The 24,377-nt window shown below is 42.0% G+C and overlaps 1 protein-coding gene across 1 annotated transcript in view; it reads left to right on the forward strand.

Annotated features, from left to right (window-relative positions):
• The window catches only part of itprid1 (ITPR interacting domain containing 1), a 36,286-nt gene that overhangs the window by 10,494 nt on the left and 1,415 nt on the right, over window positions 1-24,377 (forward strand). Inside the window, exons 2-3 of the mRNA XM_029529682.1 lie at window positions 7,782-7,984; window positions 8,179-8,657. Of these exons, the coding sequence (XP_029385542.1) occupies window positions 7,786-7,984; window positions 8,179-8,657 (678 nt within the window). The 5' untranslated portion in view covers window positions 7,782-7,785. The remainder of the gene's footprint in view (window positions 1-7,781; window positions 7,985-8,178; window positions 8,658-24,377) is intronic.

Raw genomic sequence — 24,377 nt, forward strand, 5'->3', positions numbered from 1 at the left:
CGGAACCTACATAATGAAGTCAGCTTTTGATATATTGATGTTATGGAGAGTATGAATTGAATGGTAGCAAAATGGATTGGTTGTCAATAAATCTAACTATTGCACTGAAGTTTGACTTATGATTGACAGCTAATAAGAATAACTAATGTAAATGAGATTTACTAATGTAACATGAGTTTAAGACAAAAATTTCTAAAGATTTCGTAAATTTTTTTTATGCTAAATAAATTAATATAAAGACAAGCCAGTCTTTTGAACGGCTCTTTGAGAGGAACAGATGCAAGAGATCTGGCTCCATTCAAGTAGCAGTTGAGCCTATCTGACTGTCTTCATCGCTAGTGGTCCTAACCAGCTGTGAATGACCCTTCCTCCCAGGATGAGTGCAATCACATAACCTCTAGGAGTGGAGTGTCTGCTACTTCTGTGACTAGTATTTTAGTGCATAATGCAACAAACATGCAACTTGTTAAAAAATTTTGAGTAAAAAGCAATAGTTGGCATTAAATAGCAAAATACATGTATGATATGAAAATTGAGTGGCTTTTAAAATATCTACAAAAACCTGAGTGAAAATTAACATCCATTCGTACAAAAAAACAAAACAAAACAAAAAACTAGTTTAAAACAAATCATTTTCTTATTTTAACAGTTTTTCAGGACTGTGTGGGTGTGGTAGATTTTAACTGATATCTTGTTGGCTGTCAATCATTCATGTTAATGGTCACAAGAATGGCATAGAGGGAAGCTTCAGTAGTACAGCTCTACATGTTTGAGCTTCAGTGTGGGTGGATCCCCACGTGGGACCTCTCCCAGGTGCTGGATGGTACCTGGTGATCCAATTTCCTCCATGACACTGCACAACAACCAGCTCTAGGTCATCTCGGAAGGGCTTGGGGCAAAGGCGGCCAATGCTTGAACTGCTGCATGAAACATCCACAGCTCACCAAAAACATGATCCACTGTTTCTCCAAGTCCACAGCAGTTGGGAAATAGCTTGTTAACTAGCTCATTGCAAAATGCAATAAATAGGAGTTTGCTCAGATCTCAAAAGGCTGCATGGGCAGGATTTTGAGACAGTGGTTTTGGGAAGGACAATTGGTGTAAATTTTTTGTGATTATTTCTCATAATGATATTCATGATTCATATAATTCATAATTCAATTATGTCAGGGTTGCGGGGAGTGCTGGAGCCAATTCCAGCTAATGCTCCGGGCAAAGTGTGGGGCACACCCTGGACAAGTAGTCAGACTATTGCAGGGTCGACACATAGAGACATATCGAGACAGACCTCTCTATGGGCAATTTAGAGTCACAAAAAACCTAGATATGGATGTATTTGGACAGTGGGAGTAAACCAGAGTACCCAGCAACACAACAGAACAGATTTTTGAAATGTTTTGGTGCATTTGGGATAACTGTTTTGTGAATGTAGATACCATGGCTGAAATGGACTGGCAACACATCAAGTACCAGAAAAAGAAGAAAAGGTCAGGAAATGTATGTGCCATGTATAAGTCACAAGATAACACAATTTTCATAAAATTATCATATAATCTGGGCAGAACATTTTAGTTAATAACAACGGTTTCCTGATCGATTTATCACCACTTGATTAAATAAGAATCAACACCCAATAAGACCAACTCCACAAAGTATAACACTTTGGCGAAAAAGGGAGCAGATGGTTAAGGTTGAGCAGAAGACATGAAAGCTGCCACTATCCCAATTTAGTGCAGACATTGGAAAGTGAAAGTCCATGGAGCAGGACCATGTAACAGTAAATGAAAAATTATTAAACAGAGAAGTGATATAACAATGGCTGTTCACCAAGGTCTCACAGAGGAAACCTTTCTTGTTAACAGTGATTTCTGTTGTGTTTATCTGCCAATTAGTTACTTCTGAATTGTGATGATCTCCTTTAAATTTTCAAAGGACATCTATACTGGACATCTATACTGTTATTAAATAAATAACAGTATAGATGGAGAGGGAATACTTTGTTCTTGTTACCATGCCAGCTTCTAATGGAGACCTAGTCTGGGAAAGAGAGATACTTAACGCTGCCAAAACCCAAACACCCTGTAGAGGAAGAAAGACAGAGAGGGGGACGAGACAGACAGAGAAACACTTGCCTAATATAGCTTGAGCAGCGGTGACACCAGACCTGGACAGAATGTACTGAGAGAAGATATTTCCCTGAGCTCCGATGTTACACTTTTCACTTGTGTCATTTACATTAGTAGTTTTCCTCCTCACCCAGATAACATGATTTTTCGTCACTGCAACATCTTAATATTGTAAACAGGGCAGTGAGGACGGTGCAGAGGTTTCTGTGGTAAGGATACGTCTCTTCTTGCTTTCATATGCTGTCAGACATATACATAGAGTCAGCAGGTGGTTAACCTAGAGTTCCTTCTGCCAGATATTTACTGTGGGATAAATCAAAAAGAAAGATTTTGGCAGCTTCACTTAATGCCCTTACATATAAAAACATCCTTATGTATGGTTTGTTTTCAATTTAAAATTGTATTAGTACATTTAGACATAATTGTAGGTAGGTATTTATGGTTAGCTGTTCATAGATAAGTGTTTTTTTTCAGGTCTTTACAGACTTTGTTTATGCTGAGAAGTTCATGTTTACTGAGAGATCATTGAAGTCGGCACTGAACAGGCTTCAATGTAAACGTGAGTTGAACCATTCAAATATTCATGACAGCAGTGACAGACAGAGGAGTTGACACAACATTTCCCTGAAACAGATAGTGAACTGTCATTAAAAATGATGATCCTCAAACCAAACTATCATCATTTTGAGACTGACTGATAACTTTATGTAAAATGGATGAGTAACCAAAAGCTGTGAACTTCCTGGTGAGAACATACTGGCTTTTTTCAATATTGCATGAACATTTTGTTGTGAATAAATGTTCTATGGTGAATTAAAACTCATCTATGGCCATAGGGTGTGCATGACTGTCCAGGGTGTTCTGGAAGTCTGTATCATGAATCTGGATTTCAGCTTAGTGAGGTAACTTCAGGTTCAACCCTGAGTTTTCAGTCCCACTAAGGTTACTTTCTATTATGTTGCCAAGGTAACTTGGCAGGTAACCCATTCCCAGAGAAGCCCATTGATGTGGGTACTAGAATCATGAGGAGCTCTCTCATGAGAGAGAGAGAGAGACACACACACAGAGAGATAGGTTTGTGACTGAGTTTCATTTTACAATAAATGAAAAATTTAAACATAAATTTAATGGTCGCACATACAGTACAGGCCAAACGAGAAGGTGAGTCCTAACATTTAAAATATTAATTCATTCGTTAATTTAAAATTAAAATATTAAAATAAAAATATTAATATTAAATCTTCACCAGTGTGGTGAGGATTTTATATTATTATCCCAGGAAATTTATGCATTGACAGAGTCAGTGATTCTTTTCCCAGCATTCTTTGCGGCTTCTGGCAGTCGTAACAGTGCAACTTTTTGCTTTTATTATTGATTTATAGCATTCATATTTTGTGTCATATCCACACTCCGTGCACGTGGCTTTTGTTTTGGTTTTCCTCCCAGTCCCTGTGTGTTCTCTCTTCCCAGGGGGCGGGTCCCAGGTGCAGGCAGCAGTGGCAGGTCCCACCCACACACCTGTGTCTCATCAGGCATCACTAGGGTTGTAACAATTCACTTTGATTCAATTCAAATCACCATTCCAGATCAATGCAGTTGGATCGCAAGAATATAAATCGATGAATCAATGAATCGATTAATTATTACACCCCTAGTCAGTTCTCTCAGCGGTAACTAGTGCTCTGGCCGAACCTCTTCACAAAAGTCTCTTTTGAGTTTTTTTTTTTGATTCCTCTGATGCTCCTTGTAATTCTTGTCCTTGGTTTCTCTCACGAAGACCTGCCAGCTCGCTGTGACCCTCACCCTCACCTCCCCTCCATCAGCTTTCTCCACCTGCCATCCACCATCAGCACCCCAGCTCACCGTGCTCCCAATTCCCCCAAGACTGCATTCCCCTCCATCTCATCACCATTCCAAAAAATTATTGTTTGTTTTTTTTTCACCCCAAACTGCATCTGGATTTTTGCTACAACTCTCACCCGTTCTCACAGAACAATCTGGCCAAAAATTGGCCTCAGCAGACGCTCTCTGGCAGACACTCTCCAACCAGGTCGCACTCCTTAGGCAATATGACCAACTCCTCCTTCTTTTATTGCAGTGCTCCCTAAAGTTAGGACAGAAGCCCTTCAGTTATCCTTCCAATGAGTTGCAGATTCAATTTGTGGTGGGGTTACTCTGGGGGAGGGGTTTAGACTGGGCTACACCTATGTGGGAGGGCTTTATCTTCATCTTCATCTTCATTCGCTTATCTGAGGCCGGGTCGTGGAGGCAGCAGCTCCAGCAGACGACCCCAAACTTCCCTTTCCCCGGCCAAATCAGCTAGCTCTGCCTGGGGGGTCCCAAGGCACTCCCAGGCCAGTGTGGAGATGTAATCTCCCCACCTAGTCCTTAGCCCGCCCCATGGCCTCCTCCCAGCTGGACATGCCAGGAACACCTCCCTTGGGAGGCATCCCGGTGGCATCCTTATCAGATGCTCAAACCACATCAACTGGCTCCTTTCGACACAAAGGAGCAGCGCCTCTACTCTGAGTCCATCACGGATGGCCGAGCTTCTCACCCAATCTCTAAGGGAGAAGCCAGCCACCCTCCTGAGGAAACCCATTTCGGCCACTTGTACCTGCGATCTCATTCTTTCAGTCATGACCCACTGCTCATGACCATAGGTGAGGGTAGGAACAAAGACTGACAGTTTAATAGAGAATTTTGCCTTCTGGCTCAGCTCCCTCTTCGTCACAACAGTTCAGTAGAGCTAACGCAACACTGCCCCTGCTGCTCTGATTCTCCGGCCAAACTCATGCTCCATTTTACCCTCACTCGTGAACAAGACCCCAGGATACTTGAACTCCTTCACTTGGGTAAGGACTTATTTCGTACCCAGAGCAGTAAATGAAAAATTACACTTGGCTGCGAACTGATCCAGTGAGAGCTGGAGGTCACAAACTGATGGAGCCAATAGGACCACATCATCCGCAAAAAGCAGGGATGTAACCCTCAGCTCTCCGAACTGCAGCCCTCCTCCCCCATGACTACGCCTCAATATCCTGTCCATGAAAGTCACAAACAGGATTGTTGCAGCCCTGGCGGCGGCCCCCACCAGAAGCAAGTTTGACTTATTGACTTACTAACTCGGACACAGCTCTCACTTTGGGATTGGATGGCCCTCAGAAGAGACCCCCTCACCCTATACTCCCACAGCATCTCCCACAAAATAACCCGGTTGTACGCCTTCTCCAAGTCTACAATCCAGTCAACCAGTCGAAGCAGATGGCCGCCACCCCTGAGCCTAGTTCTACCTGAGGTTTCTGCCTCTTAAAGGAAGTTTTTCCTTGCCACTGTCGCCAAGTGCTTGCTCATCGGGGGATCTGTTGGGTCTCTTTAAATAATTTCATAAAGAGTTTGGTCTAGACCTGCTCTATATGTAAAGTGGCTTGATGTAACTTTGTTATGATTTGGCGCTATACAAATAAATCTGATTTGATTTGATTTACATTACACATGTAGACTGGATGGGCATATTTCCAGGCCCCCTCCAGGATATGTGCAAGAGTAAAGATCTGGTCCATTGTTGTGGAATATGGAAGGGCTCCTCATACATTTTCAAATCGTTTTCCTTGGTTATTGATGAGGTCAGAAAAGTATTTGAACACTCTGTCCAGACCTGCGTGGCATCCAGTCAGTTGTCCTTAAAACAAGGGGCTCAGAGTGTGGCAGATTTTTCCATCAACTTTAGGGTTTTAGCCGCTAGTTCGGGGTTGAATGACGCCACTTTGTGGAGGGACTTTTTTAGCGAGGTCAGTGACCAGGTTAAGGATGAGTTAGTCATGAGGGATGAGACAACCTTGTTGGGTTCCCAGCCAGTTCCCCACTCTGCTATCTCTTCTGACTAACTCCAGTTAGTCCTCTCCATCTGCCATCTTGAGTTTATTTCCCTCAGGTTAATGCACTCTCCCTCTGCCCCCAGAGTCTTAGGTCACCCCTGGTTAGTTTTATACAATCCTCTAATTGATTGGCCAGCAGGTAAAGTTATTAACTGGAGAAGTTTCTGTCACAGACTTTGTCTGCAATCTGCCTTACCTCCCATCAAGGGCAGTCTTATTATGATCTGGCCAGAGTTTTCAGTAAAGACAGCGCCCTTGCACTGTCACATCACTGACCGTATGACAGTGCTATTCATCTGATACCTGGAGCCCACTTTCCCTCTGGTTATCTGTACAACCTTTCCCACCCTGAAAGGGAGGCAATGGAAAAATACATTGCCGAGTCCCTAGCGGCTGGAATCATTCGCCCCTCACCATCCGCTCTGGGAGCTGGTTTCTTTTTTGTGTCCAATAATGACAAAACACTCAAGTATGTACACACCTTTCTCCCCAGTACAGCCACTGGTATGACACCCTTTGAGTGTGCCTTGGGATATCTTACCCCGTTTCCTGTGCAGGCAACATTGCTGTGCCTTCTGTGCCACACCAACTCCGCCGCTGCTGCAGGATCTGGAGATGTGCCCACTCCACCCTCCTTTGATCCACAGACCGGAACTGCCGCTTGGCTTACAGAGGCCGCGCCTGAGCACCCTCCTACCGCCCAGGTCCCAATCACACAACTGTATCTCATCAGTCATCACTCCTGTTGAAATACCTTGGCTCTTCACTCACTTGTCGCCAGATGGTTATAGTTCTCTCAGCGGTAACTAGTGCTCCATCTGAACCTCTTCGCAAAAGTCTCTTTTGAGTTTGTTTGTTTTTTTTTTTTTAATTCCCCGCAGTTCTCTTGTAGTTCTTGTCATTGGCTTCTTTCAGGAAGACCTGCCAGCTCGCTGCCTCCCTTGACCCTCACCTCCCTTTCGTCTGCTCTCTCCACCTGTCATCCACCATCAGTACTCCGGCTCACCGTGTTCCCCATTCCCCCCCGACTCTATTCCCCTCCATCTCTTCACCATTCCAATGAATTACTGTTTGTTTTTTTTGCACCCCAAATGTGTCTGGATTTTTGGTCCAACTCTCACGTTTTCAAATTTTGTTTATATTATAGTTAGCTACTCAATTATGAAATATGCAGCTTTTTGCATCTTCTCCATGGTTCGATTGGTTGTACACAGAAAACCCCACCCCTTTTGTGTGAGGGGCACACCTATCTAGATGAGATAACCCTGAGTTTGATTAGCAAGTTGATAACCAGCTTTATCAGACTGCTTATCGGGATTGTAGATATCTGGATAAATGAAGCCAGATGAAGAAAAGACATCCCTGGCATATTAACCCAGCTTTGTGATACAGACCCCATATCTGTCTTGCTGAAAGGACATAAGAGATATGAAAATTCCTATTTGCATTACCCTTATTTCCCATCTAAAGAGTAAAGTACAGAATTACAAAGGCATCCATCCCTGAAATATTCTATTTGAGGCTTGAAAGAACACACAATAAAAACACAAAGTAGTTTATTTCAGACCCGTGGTGTTTGTTGATAGGAGAACTAGAATATCACTTATCTAGTAGGTGTCTAGGATTATATAGTTAAATGCTTAACCCTTAATCACTGGGAACTGTGCCTATTCTACCAGAGCAAGTCAAATTCAGCTCTCAGTTTGACCGTAGCACACACACACACACACACACACATACCTGGTAGTTACTGTGCATCCTCTGTTCTTGTCTGAAGAGTAATGGATGTACTCAACCTTTGGAATGATGATCCAGAGGAAGTTCTAATGGACCTGGGCTTTGGCTGTGATGAACTGGACCTCTCTGGACGAATTCCAGCTAGGTTCATCAATCATCAGTCTCAGGCAAGAGGAATAAACCTTCAGGTGTTTTTGGAGGCCCAAAAGAATCGGCTAGACCTGGAGAACCCAGATGTCAGTTGTAAGTTTTTAATCACTTTGACCAGTGGACCAGTATGTTTAAATGGGTGGTGGTGACGGTGGTTTACATTTAAACAAATTGAATTTTGATCCATTTAATAGGTGTTGACTATGCTAAGCTTTCAGACCCTAGTCTCTTACCTGTACCTGTGCCAGGTTTCATGCCTGACATCTTACTTCCTATATCTACTTCAGATCGTTTCAGACAGCTTGAAGTTCTCCAGCAGGTGACTACAGCCTTCTCCTCTTTGGTGGGGTCTTCCTCACCCTCTTATACTAGAGCACAGCTGCTTCCTGAGGTCCAGGATAGGAGGCGACGTGTGGGAATGCTGTTCAAACGAGCGTCAAAGAAGTCCCTCAGTCAAATCAATAACCAGAAAAACCAGGATGTGGCTACAACTCCTTCCAGCTATTCTCCCTCTGCATTATCTGAGTCATCACAATCTCCACTCCATCCTGGAGACAAGAAAATCCCCTCAAAAAGATCAAAACCGGAACTTCTGGAGACTGGAGTGCTGAGTCCTCGGGTTGAGGAACAAGGAACTTGTCCAGATCTTCAGCTCCAACCTCATGTGATGTGTCAAAAGGGCCAAGATTACCCCTTGCCAGTCACCACTTTGTCATGGAGGAAGAAGCGCACCAGACAGATCAATGAATCATTTGAGATAGAAGAGGCAAGTAAAAGAAACTTGATCTCTCACCCACTGCATGGTTTAATTGAAATTTGTTTTTACTACATCAAGTCATAGCAAACGTGTTATGCGTTAAACATATACATGCTCACACATACATTGCAAAAGAACAGAACTAAGTTTAGTCTGGTTAAAAAAAAAATTAAAATCTATCTATTTACCTCAAAATTATTTTTTTCTCCATAAAATCTGTATGAGGCTGTTTCCACTCATAACAACCACCATGTGAGATTGGGGATTAAGTGGGTAGACACTGAAGTGAAAATATGACTCCTTTCTCTTCCCTGATTGATGGAATTGGTGATGTTACAGCTTTCACATTGTTACAACCAGGGCTTTGAACCAGTTCATGGAACGAAAAAACGAAAACCAGAAACTTTTGATATTTTGCCAGGAACATATATATTATATTTTTAAAAGTCCTGGAACAGAATTGTTTATTCAAAATAATGGTAACCAGTTAATAACAGGCTTTTTTTTTTTTTTTCGTTCTTGAAAAAATATCTGACCTGATGGTTCACTCAATGCGTGATGAGAGCGGAGAGAAGTTGAGGCATATCACCAATCCCAATCTCGATTATATTCATAAGAAGTAAACATTGTAGTCTATCGATGTTATAAAATATTTAATTTAGACATTAACCTCTTCGTGCAGTCCCCCTAGTGGTTGGGACGGTGTCTCAAACTAATTAACATATGAAAGGCGCACTTTATACAATGCCAGTGGGCAGGGTTTAATGAAAATTTCAACGCAGATGTTTTTAACACACTTTCAACTACATGCACAGAAATGTTGACGTTTCTGGGTGCTCCGGTTTTATCATAGTTACTGAAAATGTGTGACGTGTTGCGAAGTGTGCACTGTTCAGCACATAGTTTACAATTGGTGGTGGAAAATGCATTGAAAAGGGGTGTCTAATGTTAACGTCTAAAGCAAGGCGCGTTGCCAAAACGTTGCCCACTCCAAATGTTGTGGCTGTTCTCAAAAGAACGTGCCATAAGAGGGCTATAGTCGATGGCACTCCATACACGACATGCCTGACAGACTTTGCGAGCTAAGAACATTTTGCAATGACCTGTCACCACCAGTCAATGAGCTGCATTTGAATGAGTCAGAGAGGCTGGCCATTTTGAATCTAGTCAGTGTTCTGAAACCTGCAAAAATCACCAATGAATGCATTCACTCAGAACAACTTTCTACAGGTGACTTTTATGGCTTATGGCTGAAGTGTGTGTTGAATACTGACAAAATTGACAGCCCTTTTGAAAAACGATTGGTCCAATGCATGAAAGGGCGTCAGCATTCATTGTTCGAAAATGATGCATTCTTGGATGCTTTATTTGTTTATCTGAGCTACTTCTGACAGAGAACCAAGCTGAAATGGCTAAGATACACCTGTGCCGCACTTGCGAAGCCATCCATAACTTAACTGTGAGCGCAGAAAACGGAGCTGAGCGCACGCCATCATCCTCGTCTGAAGATGACGATGAAATAGAGCAGCCACTAATGGCCAAACACTGTCATACAACGGGGCAAAGCCATTGCCTCAGTGTTGGATGTTTATGCAAGAGAAGCATGTTTAGAGCGCAGCAAGAACGCCCTGTGTTACTGGGCATCCATGGCTGCAACAACTCCAGACTTGCAGAAATTCGCACAGAGTGTCATAGCACTCCCTGCCACTCATGTTAGCGTGGAACGCGCATTTTCATGTTTGAAGTTTATTTTTTATCCGCTCAGGTCGTCTTTGAATGACAGTATCCTGGAAGATATTCTTTTCATTCGTTTGAATGATCGGTTTGGATTGTAATGCACAATACAGTAGGCCTTTGAGTAGTAGTCAGTAAGACTCTTAAACCTGTTCACTTTCAACTTGTTTCATATTGTTTAGTTAAATAGGCTTCAATGAAAATGGTGAATATTGCCTGTTTTTGTAACTGCACAGGGTGATTTATTTTTTATTATTACAATGTACTGAATGGGCCTTGACAATTTTGGGCATTTCTTTTGTAAGAAATTTATTTGATTGTCATAATGTCAAGCTTTAGCCTGACATTTGTTATTTAAACTGACAATGTACCATTTGTTATTGTTGTTAATGGCAGCTGTAGCCCTCTTTCTGTGCTTTGTGAAATAAGTTTTTTTTTTTTTTTTGTCAATACATCTAGCCATGTGTTAGGCTATGTGTTCAAATGGTAGCTGTAGCTCTGTTTCTGCTATTTCCTCATATGACCTATGGGAGATGCACAATGAAGATCTGCTGTTTGGCAATAAATGACATTGCAGAAATTATTCTTGTCTTATTTCATCTAGTCTCTAAGTAGTAGGCATAGGTTTTAACTACAGTGATGCAGCTTGCATAAAGCAGAGGTCTAGTGCTGTTGTACTGTTTACTGTAGGGTAGGGACATATCTACAATATGTTGACTAATTGCCTTAAATGCCAATTTAAAAGTCCTAAAGCTACCTACCTATTTATATTTACAAGGAACGTTATTAAACGGTTTGGGAACTATATTTTTTTTGTTCTAACCGGTTCAGGGACGTCAATTCTTGGGTGGAACGTAAAACTGGAAACGTTATAATACTGTTTCTGTTCGGAACAAACCAATTGGCAAAAAATTCTTGTTCAAAGCCCTGGTTACAACCATACCTGGTCTCCCCCGACATACATATTTCCTCTTTCTTTCTCTCCCTCCAAACACACACACATGCACGCACAAGCATACACAGAAAGACTCTTGAGGAAACAAGGAAGGCAGGACCGCTTATGAAGTTTTAACAAAATAATCAGGCCCAGAGGGCAAGTGGTAACACAGTTCAGCTTATATACACAAGGTCATTTGCTATTTGCTCAGTGATGTGCTGAGAAGAAGGTGATCCTGATGCACATATTTAAAAAAATCAGACCTGACATCTTAAAGGTGATACAAAATGTGTTGACCACCTTCATGAAGTATGTTTGTTACATGTGAATACAGTCAGGAGACAGGAATAAAATTAGAGTGAAGCAATAAGAGAACTGAATCCAATCCAAATCAACTGACTACAAAAGTTGAAGGAATCAGCATTAAAATTAAGATTATGTCCTCTGTAAGAGATGTTTTGTTGGTGGAGATCTTCAAAAAACTGTACTAGATTGAAATGTGTATTAAGCATATGCCCTTGTTGGGGTTATATTACTCTCCTACATTGTACACTTTATGCATGTCGTTTTACATTATGTCTCATTCCAGATCAACAGTTCTGATGACAGCAGTGTCACAGGGAGCTGCTTGGCAGAACATTTAGGTGAGTCATTAAACCGTTATTTAATTCAGTTTTATTGTGTTCTATCATTAATTGATGCTTTGTGAAGGGTTAGGGTTGCCACAGGTTGGCATTGTTGATAAACAGGTAAACAGGCTTAGCAGAGAAGGGCTCAACATTATGTGTAATGAATGTTAATTGCTGGAGCACTACAAAGATTATTTTCGTGTTTTTTAAATAAAAATTTTTAAAGTTTAAAATCTCTGATGTGCTGTACTTGCTTTGTCTTCCTTTATATATTTTGTTTTTCCAATGCTTTTTGTAGCAAAAGACCAAAGGAAATTGTGTACCCTGCCATAATGCCTATTTCTAGCTTCTGCCAACCTGTTGTAAAACCTGCTGCACTTAAACATAGTCTAATATCCTGGAAATTTGTTCTTACTAAATTGACAACTACTCCAGGCACTCTAAAATAGTCAGACGCCTCTCAAATAAGGCTATGTGGCACTGACCCAAAAGCATTTGCTAAGTCCAAGAATATCACATGCAAGTCTCTTTTCTCTCTCTTGGCTGCCTGAATCTGATGCCAAATCATGCCAGTGTGCTCTAAACACCCTGCGAAACCTGGTATTCCTGCCTTCTGTACTGAAGTATCTATTAAGCTATTCCTTTCTAAATAACTAGCTAGTTTCTGTGCAACTACACTAAAGACATTCAGGAGAGAGATCATACAGAACTGACTCAGGTTTGAAGACTCCTTCTCCTTCGGAATAAGAACACCTCCTGCCCTACACCATGCTCTGGGAACACATTAATTCCCTCCCTCTCTTCCTCTGTAGCTCTTTTCCATTGCTTTCTTAATTGTCTTCTTTCTTTAACTAATTTCTCAACTTCTCTTTGCCGTCTAGATTTAGCTACCTTTACTCTTTCAACCCTAACCCTAACCCTTTCTATCTTGAACTCCAAATCTTTCAACACCATAGGAGGAAATAATATCTCCCATCTTCTCTAATCTATCGCTTGCGTTTCCTCCTAGTCTGCTCAGAATTATTTACAAGTCCCTCTTGACTGTCTCCCATTCCTTGCTACTATTTGCCTTAGGACATTTAACTCTAGCTTTCCGCTCCATATTTCGCTCTCTGACTGGCCTGTTCACCATATTACCAGCTGCATCCCTTCTTATTACCTCCTCCTCTACCTCTGTGGCAGTGTTGCTGATATCCTTCGAACTGTGGTTTTCTACCTGTCGCTGGATTTCATCCGACTTACTCAATTGACTTCTTAAAAAGTTCTGATCGAAACTACAACATAACTTAACGCGATTACTTTGACATGACAAACTTAACATGACTTGTTGAATCTTGGAGATGTGCCAACTCTCGTCCATCTCTTCTGAGAATCACAAGTATTTAGCCTTGCGTGATTTCAACAAGGCCATTGATACAACTTGGCGCATTAGTGCTCCTGGTTGTTGTAACAGGTGTCATCACATTCATTTGCATCACCTGAGATTGGGTGTGAATGACCGTTATTGGAATCACATGATGCTATAAGGTGTGTGTGAGAGAGAAAATTTGTGTGGGCATGGAAATGTTAGGGGTCAGGGATAGTTGTAGTTGTAGGACAAAGTTTAATTACCACCATCCATAATTTCCTGACACATTGTCTGAAACTATGATGTACCACAGAAACTGTGCATTTTGGGTTGGCTATGACAGATTTTGTTATGGTTATAATGCATTGTTGCTCTGTCTCTTTTTCCCTTTCCCCACTGTGTGTGTGTGTCTGTGCGCGTGTGTACAGCACAAGGTGTAACAAGGACCAGCAGCTGTCAGTCTGACAGCAGTGGATTTCTCGAGGAGCCCTTTATCCTGTCTCTCCCTCAACAGCCATCACCAGGGCCTGATCTCATCAAGGTTTGTTCACTCACTTTAAAATTCCCTATTTCTCTCACAAGCCCCTCTCTCACTTTAGAGAAGTGCAATTCTGAATCACTCTACCACTTTAAGGGCTCTATTAACTATGTAGTAGTTATCTAAGGCGCATGGTCTAAGGTGTGTATTGCAAGTGCATTTAGTTATCACTTTTGCAAAATTAATGACAGAGAGGACAATGTGCTGGTACTAGGACAGACACACGGTTCAAAAGGTTGTACTAAATTAATCACGGGAAGGTTTTCAGTCTTAGAACCATAAGTGGAAATAAAGAGCTTGTGTTGCTTTGTGTGCAGGATCTCAGATTTGTCACAATTCAGAACACTGAGGAAACAGAATGCAGAATGCAAACAGAATGCACTCAGCGGTATGGCTGAATCAAAATCCTCTAATACAAATCAGAGTCAAAAACAGACACTCAGTCAATACAGGCAACAGGATCCAACACAAATTATATACAAACACACACACTGGCAGAAACAGGTCATACGCAGAAAACTAAACTGGAAAGAAGGACTTAAAAATAAAGCAGGAAATGACTAGACAAAACAGAATTCAAAATAATCTACATATAGCGGGATCTGACAAGATGGAGTGTTTTGTCATGTGTTGCAGCTGGCTAAAGAGCACTTTGTAGTGAGAGTAGCCTTTCTGCCCCTTCCAACCACCCTGTCCATTCTCCTCACTCCCCTTACAAACAGATTTTCTGTCAACTGGATGGTTTTGTTCTTGGCTTGGCGTACTGAAACTCTAGGATATCAGTAGCTTCAAAAGCAATCATGCAGCAAGAATAATTTCAGAATCACAATAACTGGGCCACATTTTTACTCTTTAAATGAAGCCACTCAACTGGACCTGCAGATTATTCACTGCTGCCAAAAGATTGACCAGCATAATAAAGTGTACAGCTGTTCCTGATAAAGTGCTTGGGTTAATACCCACCAAGTAGCTAAAAACAGGGTGCTATGATACTTCCCTCCAGCTTATTAATCAATCATAGACCAAATTCTGGTTATAGGCCGTTTGAAAGTCTTATTCTTATTTTCTCATATTTAAACTGGAAACATTTAAAACTAGTTCTGCTAGTTCCAATATGTTGCCCACCTGCTCATTTCTCATGGTTTATCAGAGTTCTTTGAGTTTTTATCCTTAGTACAGATTAAATCATTATGGTGGCTGATTTCAATATTCATGTAAATGTTGCCAGTGACTGCCTTAGTTCTGCATTTAAGTAATTATTAGACTCAATTGGCCTTTTCCAAGATGTGTGTGAACCTAGTCACTCTTTCAATCAAACCCTTGATCTTGTTTTGACATATGGCATTGAAATTGATTAATAATACCGCAAAAACAAAAACAAAAACAAAACACTCACTCACTGGACAATTATTCTTCCTTTATGCTTAAAATAAACAAAAAGTCCAGGGTGACGATAGAAATCTTTGGTGTTCAAGGGTGAAAGCAGACTTCATGGAAATTGTAAAAGAAATGGCAGTCTGGTAATGTAGATGAATCCTAACTAGCCTGGAAAGAAAGCTTCAAACCATATAGAGTCTCTTCTCAATGTCAGAAGCTCATAACACAATTCAGTACTGATAGAAGAAAACAAGAACAGAGAGTCATATCTCAGTTGAATCAGAAATTCTTTTAGCTCTCAGAAGCAATGGTTTTATGTATTTTTTTTTTATGAAATTGTAACAATCAGAGCCAAAGCTCTTACCTACAATTGGCAATAATATACGATAAAATACTGCAGCTTTTGAATCAACTGTAATGCCTGCTTTGTATTTGAAATATTTTTCATCTTTAAATCTTTCCAAGCTAATTGCTATTGTCTCATCTAAACCGACAACTTTCTTCTAGACCGATACATACCAGGCTGTTTAAAGATGTTTTTCCACTAATTAAAAAATACATTCTGGATCAGATCAATGTGACTTTATTTTGAAGTTAAGAACCACCAACTGAAAATTGCAGCTATTAAACCTTTGTTCAAAAACAAATAAACAAAAACCGAACAAACTTGATCCAGATATTTCAACTAATTATACAATCATATCTAACCCCCTTTTCATTTCTGAAACTCTTGAAGAGGCAGTTACAAGCCCATTATGTGCATATCTGCATAGCAATGGCTTGTTTGAAGAGTTTTAGTCAGGATTTACATTATAGTACAGAAAAAGCACTGGTAAAGTTATAAATTATATTGTAATGACTTCAGATATCACATTTGCCTCCATACCTTTCCTGTTAGATTTTAGTGTCCCATTTGGACCCGTTAACCATAATACTTTATTACAAAGAATGGAACATGATATTGGGATCATTGGAACCGCACTAAGCTGGTTTAATTCATGTTTATTAGACAGATATCAGTTTATGCATGGTAACAAATACTCTCCCCCACACACTTTCCTTAATCACAGAGTTCCACAGGATCCTGTACAAGGAACAATCCTTTTCACCCTATGCATGCTTTCTTTAGGCAATATTAACAGGAGCATTGGTTTCTAGATCCTTCTAGATCCAGATGATACTCAGTTATACTTGTCAATGAAGCAGAATTAAACTAATTAGATAGTGTTTAACCCCAGGGTCTAGGGTGTCCAGACATAACATAGAGTGAGATCCCCATCTCTCCCAATATCTGAATGAACATAGCCAGGACGGCAAAGCTCAAGTTTCAAAAGCACCTTTTATTTTCGAGTGAGAACATGACCCAAAATAACAAACAAAATAAGACTAGGGGCCCTGGACTTAACTCAACCAAAATCAAATCAAATTCAAATCAAATTTATTTGTGTAGCGCCAAATCATGATCAAGTTACATCAAGGCACTTTACATACAGAGCAGGTCTAGACCAAATGCTTCATAAAATTATTTAAAGCGGCCCAACAGATCCCCCCCATGAACAAGCACTTGGTGACAGTGGCATGGTAAAACTGCCTTGCTACTAAAGCAAACAAAAGTGAAGATACCTTACCCAGCCCCCAAGCATTTGAAAATCAGAATAAAACAGGAAAATATAAGGGTTTCTCACCCTTCCTGGGGTTGTAACTCGAGAGCAGGGTTCATGTAGGAAGTCGAGGGAATAATCTGGCAAAGAGAAGCGTTTGGGGCCGGCTTAACTAGCCAGCTGATATGATGTGCAGGTGTGTCCCTACTGCCAAGGAAATTGCCCTGCCCACCTACCCTTGACCTGCAGCAGAGGGAAGACAGAGAGTATCAGGATAAACAACACAAGAGCCGAATCACGACAGTTACTTCTTCTGCTAAAACCCCTACATTCACTTCACCTACTAACATTTGCCCCCTGAGTCAGCATGTGATGCTAAGGGACACTGACCATTCGTCAACCTGTTGACACACTGGGAGTGAGAACATGTTGAATATTAACTAGTACACATTAAGTAGTACCAGGCTTCAATGACTACTCACATCTGTACGTTTTGCTTGCATTTGTTTATTGCATCTTCTCTTCTCCTGCCCCCCAACTCCCACTTATAAATGAATTTGATTTAATTGAATTTGCTTTATTGTATAGTTTACTGTGGAAGAGTTCATGTGTCTGACTGTTTGATTCTGCAATGTTCATTGTTCTTGCAGGCTCTGTCTGGACTGCCCATTCGGAGCACTGATAGCCAGGGCAGTGACAAACCAAGTTCTCCTTGTTCTTCTCCTCCACATAACTCTTCATCTGCAACCCTGTCTTCTTCTCTGAACTATTCTGATGTTGAGAAATTGCTCCCTTCCTCGCCTTGTCATTCACCAGAGCCCTCTTTAGTCTTTGTCCCTACCCCTTCATCATGTCTCCCAAAAGATGATCTTAAAAATTCTGAAAAAGAGGCACCACAGAAGGTAACTGACTCCCATTCTCTGACTCTCCCTTCTTCTAGCTTAGTGATCTCTGACTTATTGACTAGAGGATCAGAAGACACTGGACCTGAAAATAAGGACACTACTCTTCCTCACAACTCTAAAAGCATACCATACACTACTTTTTCAAGTGCCCCTCAAGCATTCCCTACCTATTCATTTTCTCCCTCAGTTGCAATGCACATCACACAATCTGACCTCTCCTCTGGAAGTCCAGGGTACTCACAATCTGAGTGGACTGAGGTGGCCTTGTATCTCTCTGGTCCTTCTGCTTTTGATTATTCACTCCCCTGTGCCTCACTGCCACATATTAAAATGGAGAGTTTAGAAAACGAACAAAAAGATTCTGTTATCCTAGACTCAGAGGGAGTGGGTCTCACTCCAGCCAATACAAAAACTGTACAGAATAAAACACCCACTTCTCTCTCTCTCTCTCTCTTTCAGTTGTACAAAAATAATTCCTCTGCTCCATCCCCTCTTTTTCTGGACTCCTATTCATCAGACAATGGTTGCCTCACAATGCCCAGCCTTTCAGTTAGCCCCTCTGTCAAAGTTGGCCAGTCTGCCCCACAGTCACATGATTCAGAGGGTTTGATGAATCCAGCTGCTCAAAGACCTTTAGATATGGAAGAGAAGTCGACTTCCCGACAGGAGCAATTATGTTCTCACTATGACAACACCGACCCTTCTCTAACCTCTCCTTCCCAAGATGTTATTTGCCTTGCGATGAATCTTCTATATATGGACAGAAATTATCTTCAGAGGCATAGAGAGGCTGACATGCACAGTTACATAGCTCAGACTCAAGATACTAATGTCTCAGATACAAAGAGTTCGGCAGCTTTGTCAGAAGATGCTAGATTTGCCTCTCAGGAAATATGTAACCAAATACTGGTCCCTTCCTGTGGTCTGCATGATGGACTTCCAGACTTTTTAGACATTCCCATCAGAACTGAAGTGGAGCTGAAGAATCTTACTGAGATCGAGAGCTTAGATCAGGTATTTGAAACCTCAGTTGATGATTCCGAGGGTGAAAATGTAGACGTGGAAGCCTTTTTTCAGCAGCTTGACACTGAGGGGCAAATCTACTGGGCGGAACCCATACAGGTTTCTAACCCAGTTCAAAAGTTCAAAGAATCATGCTGCTATAAAGGCACAAAGGGGTCTCCAGGATATTCTCTGCTGTCTAGAGGATCAACAACTCTGGAGTCAGTTTCATCTACAAACATGTCATCCTTGGAAAAAATGAGCGCTGAGCAGAACTCACAAAATTCCACTGACCTCAAGCCTTTAAGCCGCTCTGTTTCCGTTCAGTTGTCTTCATCTCTATCCTCTCATATTGTTCACAGGAAAGATGTTCCTTATATGACTGACTCAAAATGCATCCGTCTCCCCAGTGTTCTCCCATTAGACACCTCTTCCACCTTCCATGCTCTCCAGACATGGACAGACATGCAGATTCTGCGAAACAATGAAAAGTTATCACTTGGGGCTCTTCATTGTTTTCCAAACAAAGTGGCTGTATCAATGGATGATTCAGAGACAAGGCAAAGACCTACACTGGTTTTCTCCTCAGCTTCGCCATTTCCTCTACTGTCTACTGACAGGCAGTCAAATGAGTATCTCCCTGGGATTTCTAGAAATTACCAGACTGTGTCAGTCTCTTTGGATACAGGATTGTGCCCTGATGAGGAGGAGGAGGTGGACAGGAATATACATGAAGATGAAGACAAGCTTGGGGAGGGCAATCAGACAAGGGCATACTTCTGCTCCTGTGACCATAGGTGTAACTGCTGTGTCCAAAAGAGTTACAACAAACAACACACCCAAGGGAATATGCCAGTGAGTAATACAACTCTCTTGAGATGTGATTATTGAAGTGTTCAGGTGTGGTTCTGTCAGTTTTCAGTATCAAACTGAAATGTCTTAGATTTTACTTTCTTTACAAAGTAAACCTTTTTGTCTTTATTACAGTTTAGTGACAGAAATACCAAATGAACCACTGTGTTTCCCTTTTGTGCTTTTCTAATATAGCTTCTGTTGACTCTTTTCATAATGGAGCACAGTTGGGCACATCTAAAAAACAACAACAGCAATGCCTTAATAGTCTGGCTTCCAATTTATTAAATATCTGTATACATATCATGTACACACATCAGGTAAAAATGTTATTTGATCTAAATCACCTTTATATTTATTTTTGGTGCGGCATAGAGATTGCACTAATAGCCTCACAGCTTGTGTTTGCATCAGTTTTCATCTCTGTGTCAATTAGCCTGTTGGCAAAATGTGAAATATACACTTGGTCTTCATAAAAACAAATAGCCCTAAAAACTTCAATATCAGAATTCTGGAGGGTCTCAACCCTTTTTGAGGATAAGGAGAAGCACAGAGAAATGTTTTTAGCCCTTGCAACAAGCTTCTGTCTCCATGTTTTAGCCATATCTCATGGCTTCTGTTTCTGGTCCTGTACCTTATCCCAGTCTTCAGCTTTGTCCCTGACAAAACTTTCTCCAGCCTTTCCCTGGCTCCTGTTTCAACCTCGTTTCTGGACTCTGTGTTCTACCCCTGTCTCAGCCTTCTCTCTGCCCTGTTTCCAATCTTGTCTCAGTCTTGATTTGCTTGTCTTTAACCTCTGTCTCCAGGGCCTCTCAAATTTATGATCTCCCCTTCCTTTTACCAGACCTTACATTCTCCATCTGTCCACCAGATATCCCCAGACCTTTTTCTCCTAGCGACTAGTTACCGAATAATTTTTTCCATGTACCTGTCTGCTCAATGACCTATTTGATAATTTGGTAATTCATCTGAGTCCGTTGGCTGCAGCTGCTGGCACACTGCTTTTAATGACTAATAGCAATCTTCATCAGAGGTGTAACGATCTTCAATTGATTCAATATTGATGGGTGGTCTGCAAATTGCGGAATTGGCTCTTTGTACATGAGTGGCGTCCTTGGATTCCCCATCACTTCTGCTCAATGCCTCTTATGTTTTAGTTCAATTAAGTTATAACCTGGGCAAAGGATTTTAGCAATCAGGCTTGTGATTTTAGTGTTTTGTGCGACAAGATCTACACTTAAATTGGTTTGAGGACTGAGTAAAAGGTGATGGTGTCTCCATTACAGCACACAGCCAAACACAAGCATTCATAGACATGACAGCAAAATCTGGCTCCAGTCACCTCACCTTGATGTGACAGCTGCCTCCACTTGACCTGGAGGATCTCTGAGCTGGAAAGGAAAAGCTCTACGTTACACCATCTTAGAGAAGTGGATCCCAAACTCCTTTTTAACATAATTGATCTTTGAATTAACAACGACTTCAATAAGTCCTCCTTGATACCAACAGATGCCCTATGTGAGGACTTTGAACACCACTTCAAAAGTAAAATTGACACAATTTTATCAAGGCTTTTAACTCCCCCAAAATGTAGTTTTTACTATATTTAATTCATAGCCTGGGGAAACACTGGAGAGTTTTGGCCTGGTTGATGTGAATATGTTTGGTTGAGTTTTCTCCCAGCAAAACCCAACAACCCACCTTCTAGTTCAAATTCTTTGATTATGGGCTTTTAAATATCGTCAATTGTTCACCTCATATGAGTGCTTTCCCTTCTTGGAGACCCTGAATCGGGTCTTGTATGGGTCCTATTGGGGGACTTCAACGCGCACGTGGGCAATGATGGAGACACCTGGAGGGGCGTGATTGGGAGGAACGGCCTTCCTGATCTGAACTGGAACAATGGATTGTTGTTGGACTTCTGTACTAGCCATGGAATGTCCATAACAAACACCATGCTCATGCATAAGGATGCTCATAAGTGTACTTGGTACCAGAGCACCCTAGGCCAAAGGTCAATGATCGATTTTGTGATTGTGTCATCTGATCTGAGGCCGCATGTGTTGGACACTCGGGTGAAGAGAGGGGCGGAGCTATCAACTGATCACCTAACCCAAGTCACCACCTGGTGGTGACTTGGGTTAGGTGACCGGGGAAAACTCAGGACAGACCTGGCAAGCCCAAACGTGTAGTGTGGGTGAACTGGGAACGTCTTGAGGAGGCCTCTGTCCAGCAGACCTTCAACTTCCACCTCCGGCTGAGCTTTTCCAGCATCCCTGTGGAGGTTGGGGACATTGAGCCTAAGTGGTCGATGTTCAAAACCTCTATTGCTGTAGCTGCTGCGGGGAGCTGTGGCCTCAAGGTTTTAGGTTCACTGTTGATCTCAACTGAGGAAGTAGTCAGAAGGTGGAAAGAACACTTTGAGGAACTCCTGAATCCAACTTGCACGTCCTCTAGGGTGGAGGCAGAGCTGGAGGATGATGAAGGATCAGCATTGATCTCCCGGGAGGAGGTCACTGAGGTAGTTGAACAATTCCATAATGGCAAAGCCCTGGGGATTGATGAGATCCATCCAGAAATGTTGAAGTCTCTGGGTGTTGAGGGGCTGTCATGAATGACACGCCTTTTCAATATTGCGTGGAAGTCTGGAACAGTACCAAAGGAGTGGCAGACCGTGGTGGTGGTTCCCGTGTTTAACAAAGGGGACCAGAGGATGTGTGCCAATTACTGGGGCATCACACTCCTCAGCCTCCCTGGGAAAGTCTACTCCAAGGTGCTAGAAAGGAGGGTCTGGCTGATTGTCGAACCTCAGATTGAAGTGGAGCAATGCGGATTCTGTCCTGGTTGTGGAACAACGGACCAGATCTTTACTCTTGCACGTATCCTGGAGGGGGCCTGGGAGTATGCCTATCCAGTCTACATGTGTTTTGTGGACTTGGAGAAGGCGCATGATCGGGTTCCTCAGGATATGTTGTGGGAGGTGCTGGGGGAGTATGGGGTGAGGGGGTCTCTGTTGAGGGCCATCCAATCTCTGTATTCCCAAAGTGAGAGCTGTGTCCGAGTGCTCGGCAATAAGTTGGACTTGTTTAAGGTGGGGGTTAGCCTCCTCCAGGATTGCGCTTTGTCAACAATCCTGTTTGTGATGGCGTGTGATTGCGTGGAAAGGAGCCAGTTGAGGTGGTTCGGGCATCTGATAAGGATGCCACTGGGAACGCCTCCCTAGGGAGGTGTTCCTGGCATGACCAGCTGGGAGGAGGCCACGGGGCAGCCCGAGGACCAGGTGGGGAGATTATATCTCCACACTGGCCTGGTAGCGCTTGGGATTCTCCAGTCAGAGCTGGCCAATGTGGCCGGGGAAAAGGAAGTGTGGGGTCATCTGCCTCTGCTACCTGGCCCCGGATAAGCGGATGAAGATGAATGAATGAATGAATAAAACTTTAAGAACAAACATTGTGAAAAGACAAGAGGACAGACAGTCATACCACGGCTGGAAAGCCAACCACTCACTGTTAGGGCACTGGGAGTATACCGTATTTTTCGGATTATACGTCGCTCCGGATTATAAATCGCACCAGCCAAAAAATGCATAATTAAGAAGCAAAAAACATATATAAGTCGCACTGGAGTATAAGTCGCATTTTTTAGGGAAATTTATTTTATAAAATCCAACATTAAAAATAAAATAGAGAACAACAGGCTGAATAAGTGTACGGTATACTAACGTTACATGACTGACATGCCTGGTAATGTCAGTAACGACGTAACATATTGAGAGTTATTCAGATAACTCTAGCATAAAGAACATGCTAACAAGTTTACCAAACTTTCATTTTCACTCCAAATCACTAAATCCAATGAAATCTTCATCCTCGGTGTCACTTTTAAACAACTCCCCTAATTCGGGAGGTAGACGATACGCAGCTTCCTCTTCTACGTCGCTTACAACAGACTCATCGTCAGTTGCAGTTCCAATTATTCCAGCCTTTCTGAATCCCGACAGGATGGTTTCGGTTGTCACTGAAGCCCATGCTTGGTCTATCCATTCAATGACTTCCATGAAAGTTGCATGGCGCATTCTCCCGGTTGCCGTGAAGCTGTGCTCTCAGGTTACAGGTCACAGGTTACGCAAGACTGCCTTAAAGCTCCTATTCACAGAGATGTCAAGTGGCTGGAGTATTTTGGTTAAGCCTCCAGGGATGATGGCAGGTATGGAGTTGAAAACTTTTAATTTTTTTTTTAACTGTGGCGTGATGTGCGCTCTCACGCTATCCATCACAAGCAGAGCTTTGCGTGCTCTAAAGAAGCCATCCGGTCGCTTAGTGTAGCACTTTGTAAGCCATAAGTTCAGCATTTCTTGATCCATCCACCCTTTGTTATTCACGGCGACTGTAACTGAGGAGGATTGGATTTTTGGCATGGTTTTTCGTTTGAAAATGACCATTGGTGGCAACTTTGATCCATCTCCACAACATGCCAGCACCACTGTGAAGTGTGATTTCTCATGACCAGTTGTAACTATATTCACACTTTTTTGCCCTTTCTCTGCAACACTTCGGCCCATGGGAGTGTCAAAGGTGAGGGGGACCTCGTCCATGTTAATAATATGATCCGGTGTCACGTTGTGCTCACTTACATGCTTTTTAATGAACTCACGGAAACTTTCAACCTTATCTTGGAAGTCTGCTGGCAGTTTTTGGGACATTGTTGTCCTTGCTCTGATAGAGAGACAATTGCGTTGCATGAAGCGGTAACACCAAGAAGGACCTCCCGCAAAGTCATTTATATTCATCTCCTTGGCAACTACCT

The sequence above is a fragment of the Echeneis naucrates genome, chromosome 20, assembly GCF_900963305.1.
Source record: "Echeneis naucrates chromosome 20, fEcheNa1.1, whole genome shotgun sequence".
Classification (NCBI taxonomy): domain Eukaryota; kingdom Metazoa; phylum Chordata; class Actinopteri; order Carangiformes; family Echeneidae; genus Echeneis; species Echeneis naucrates.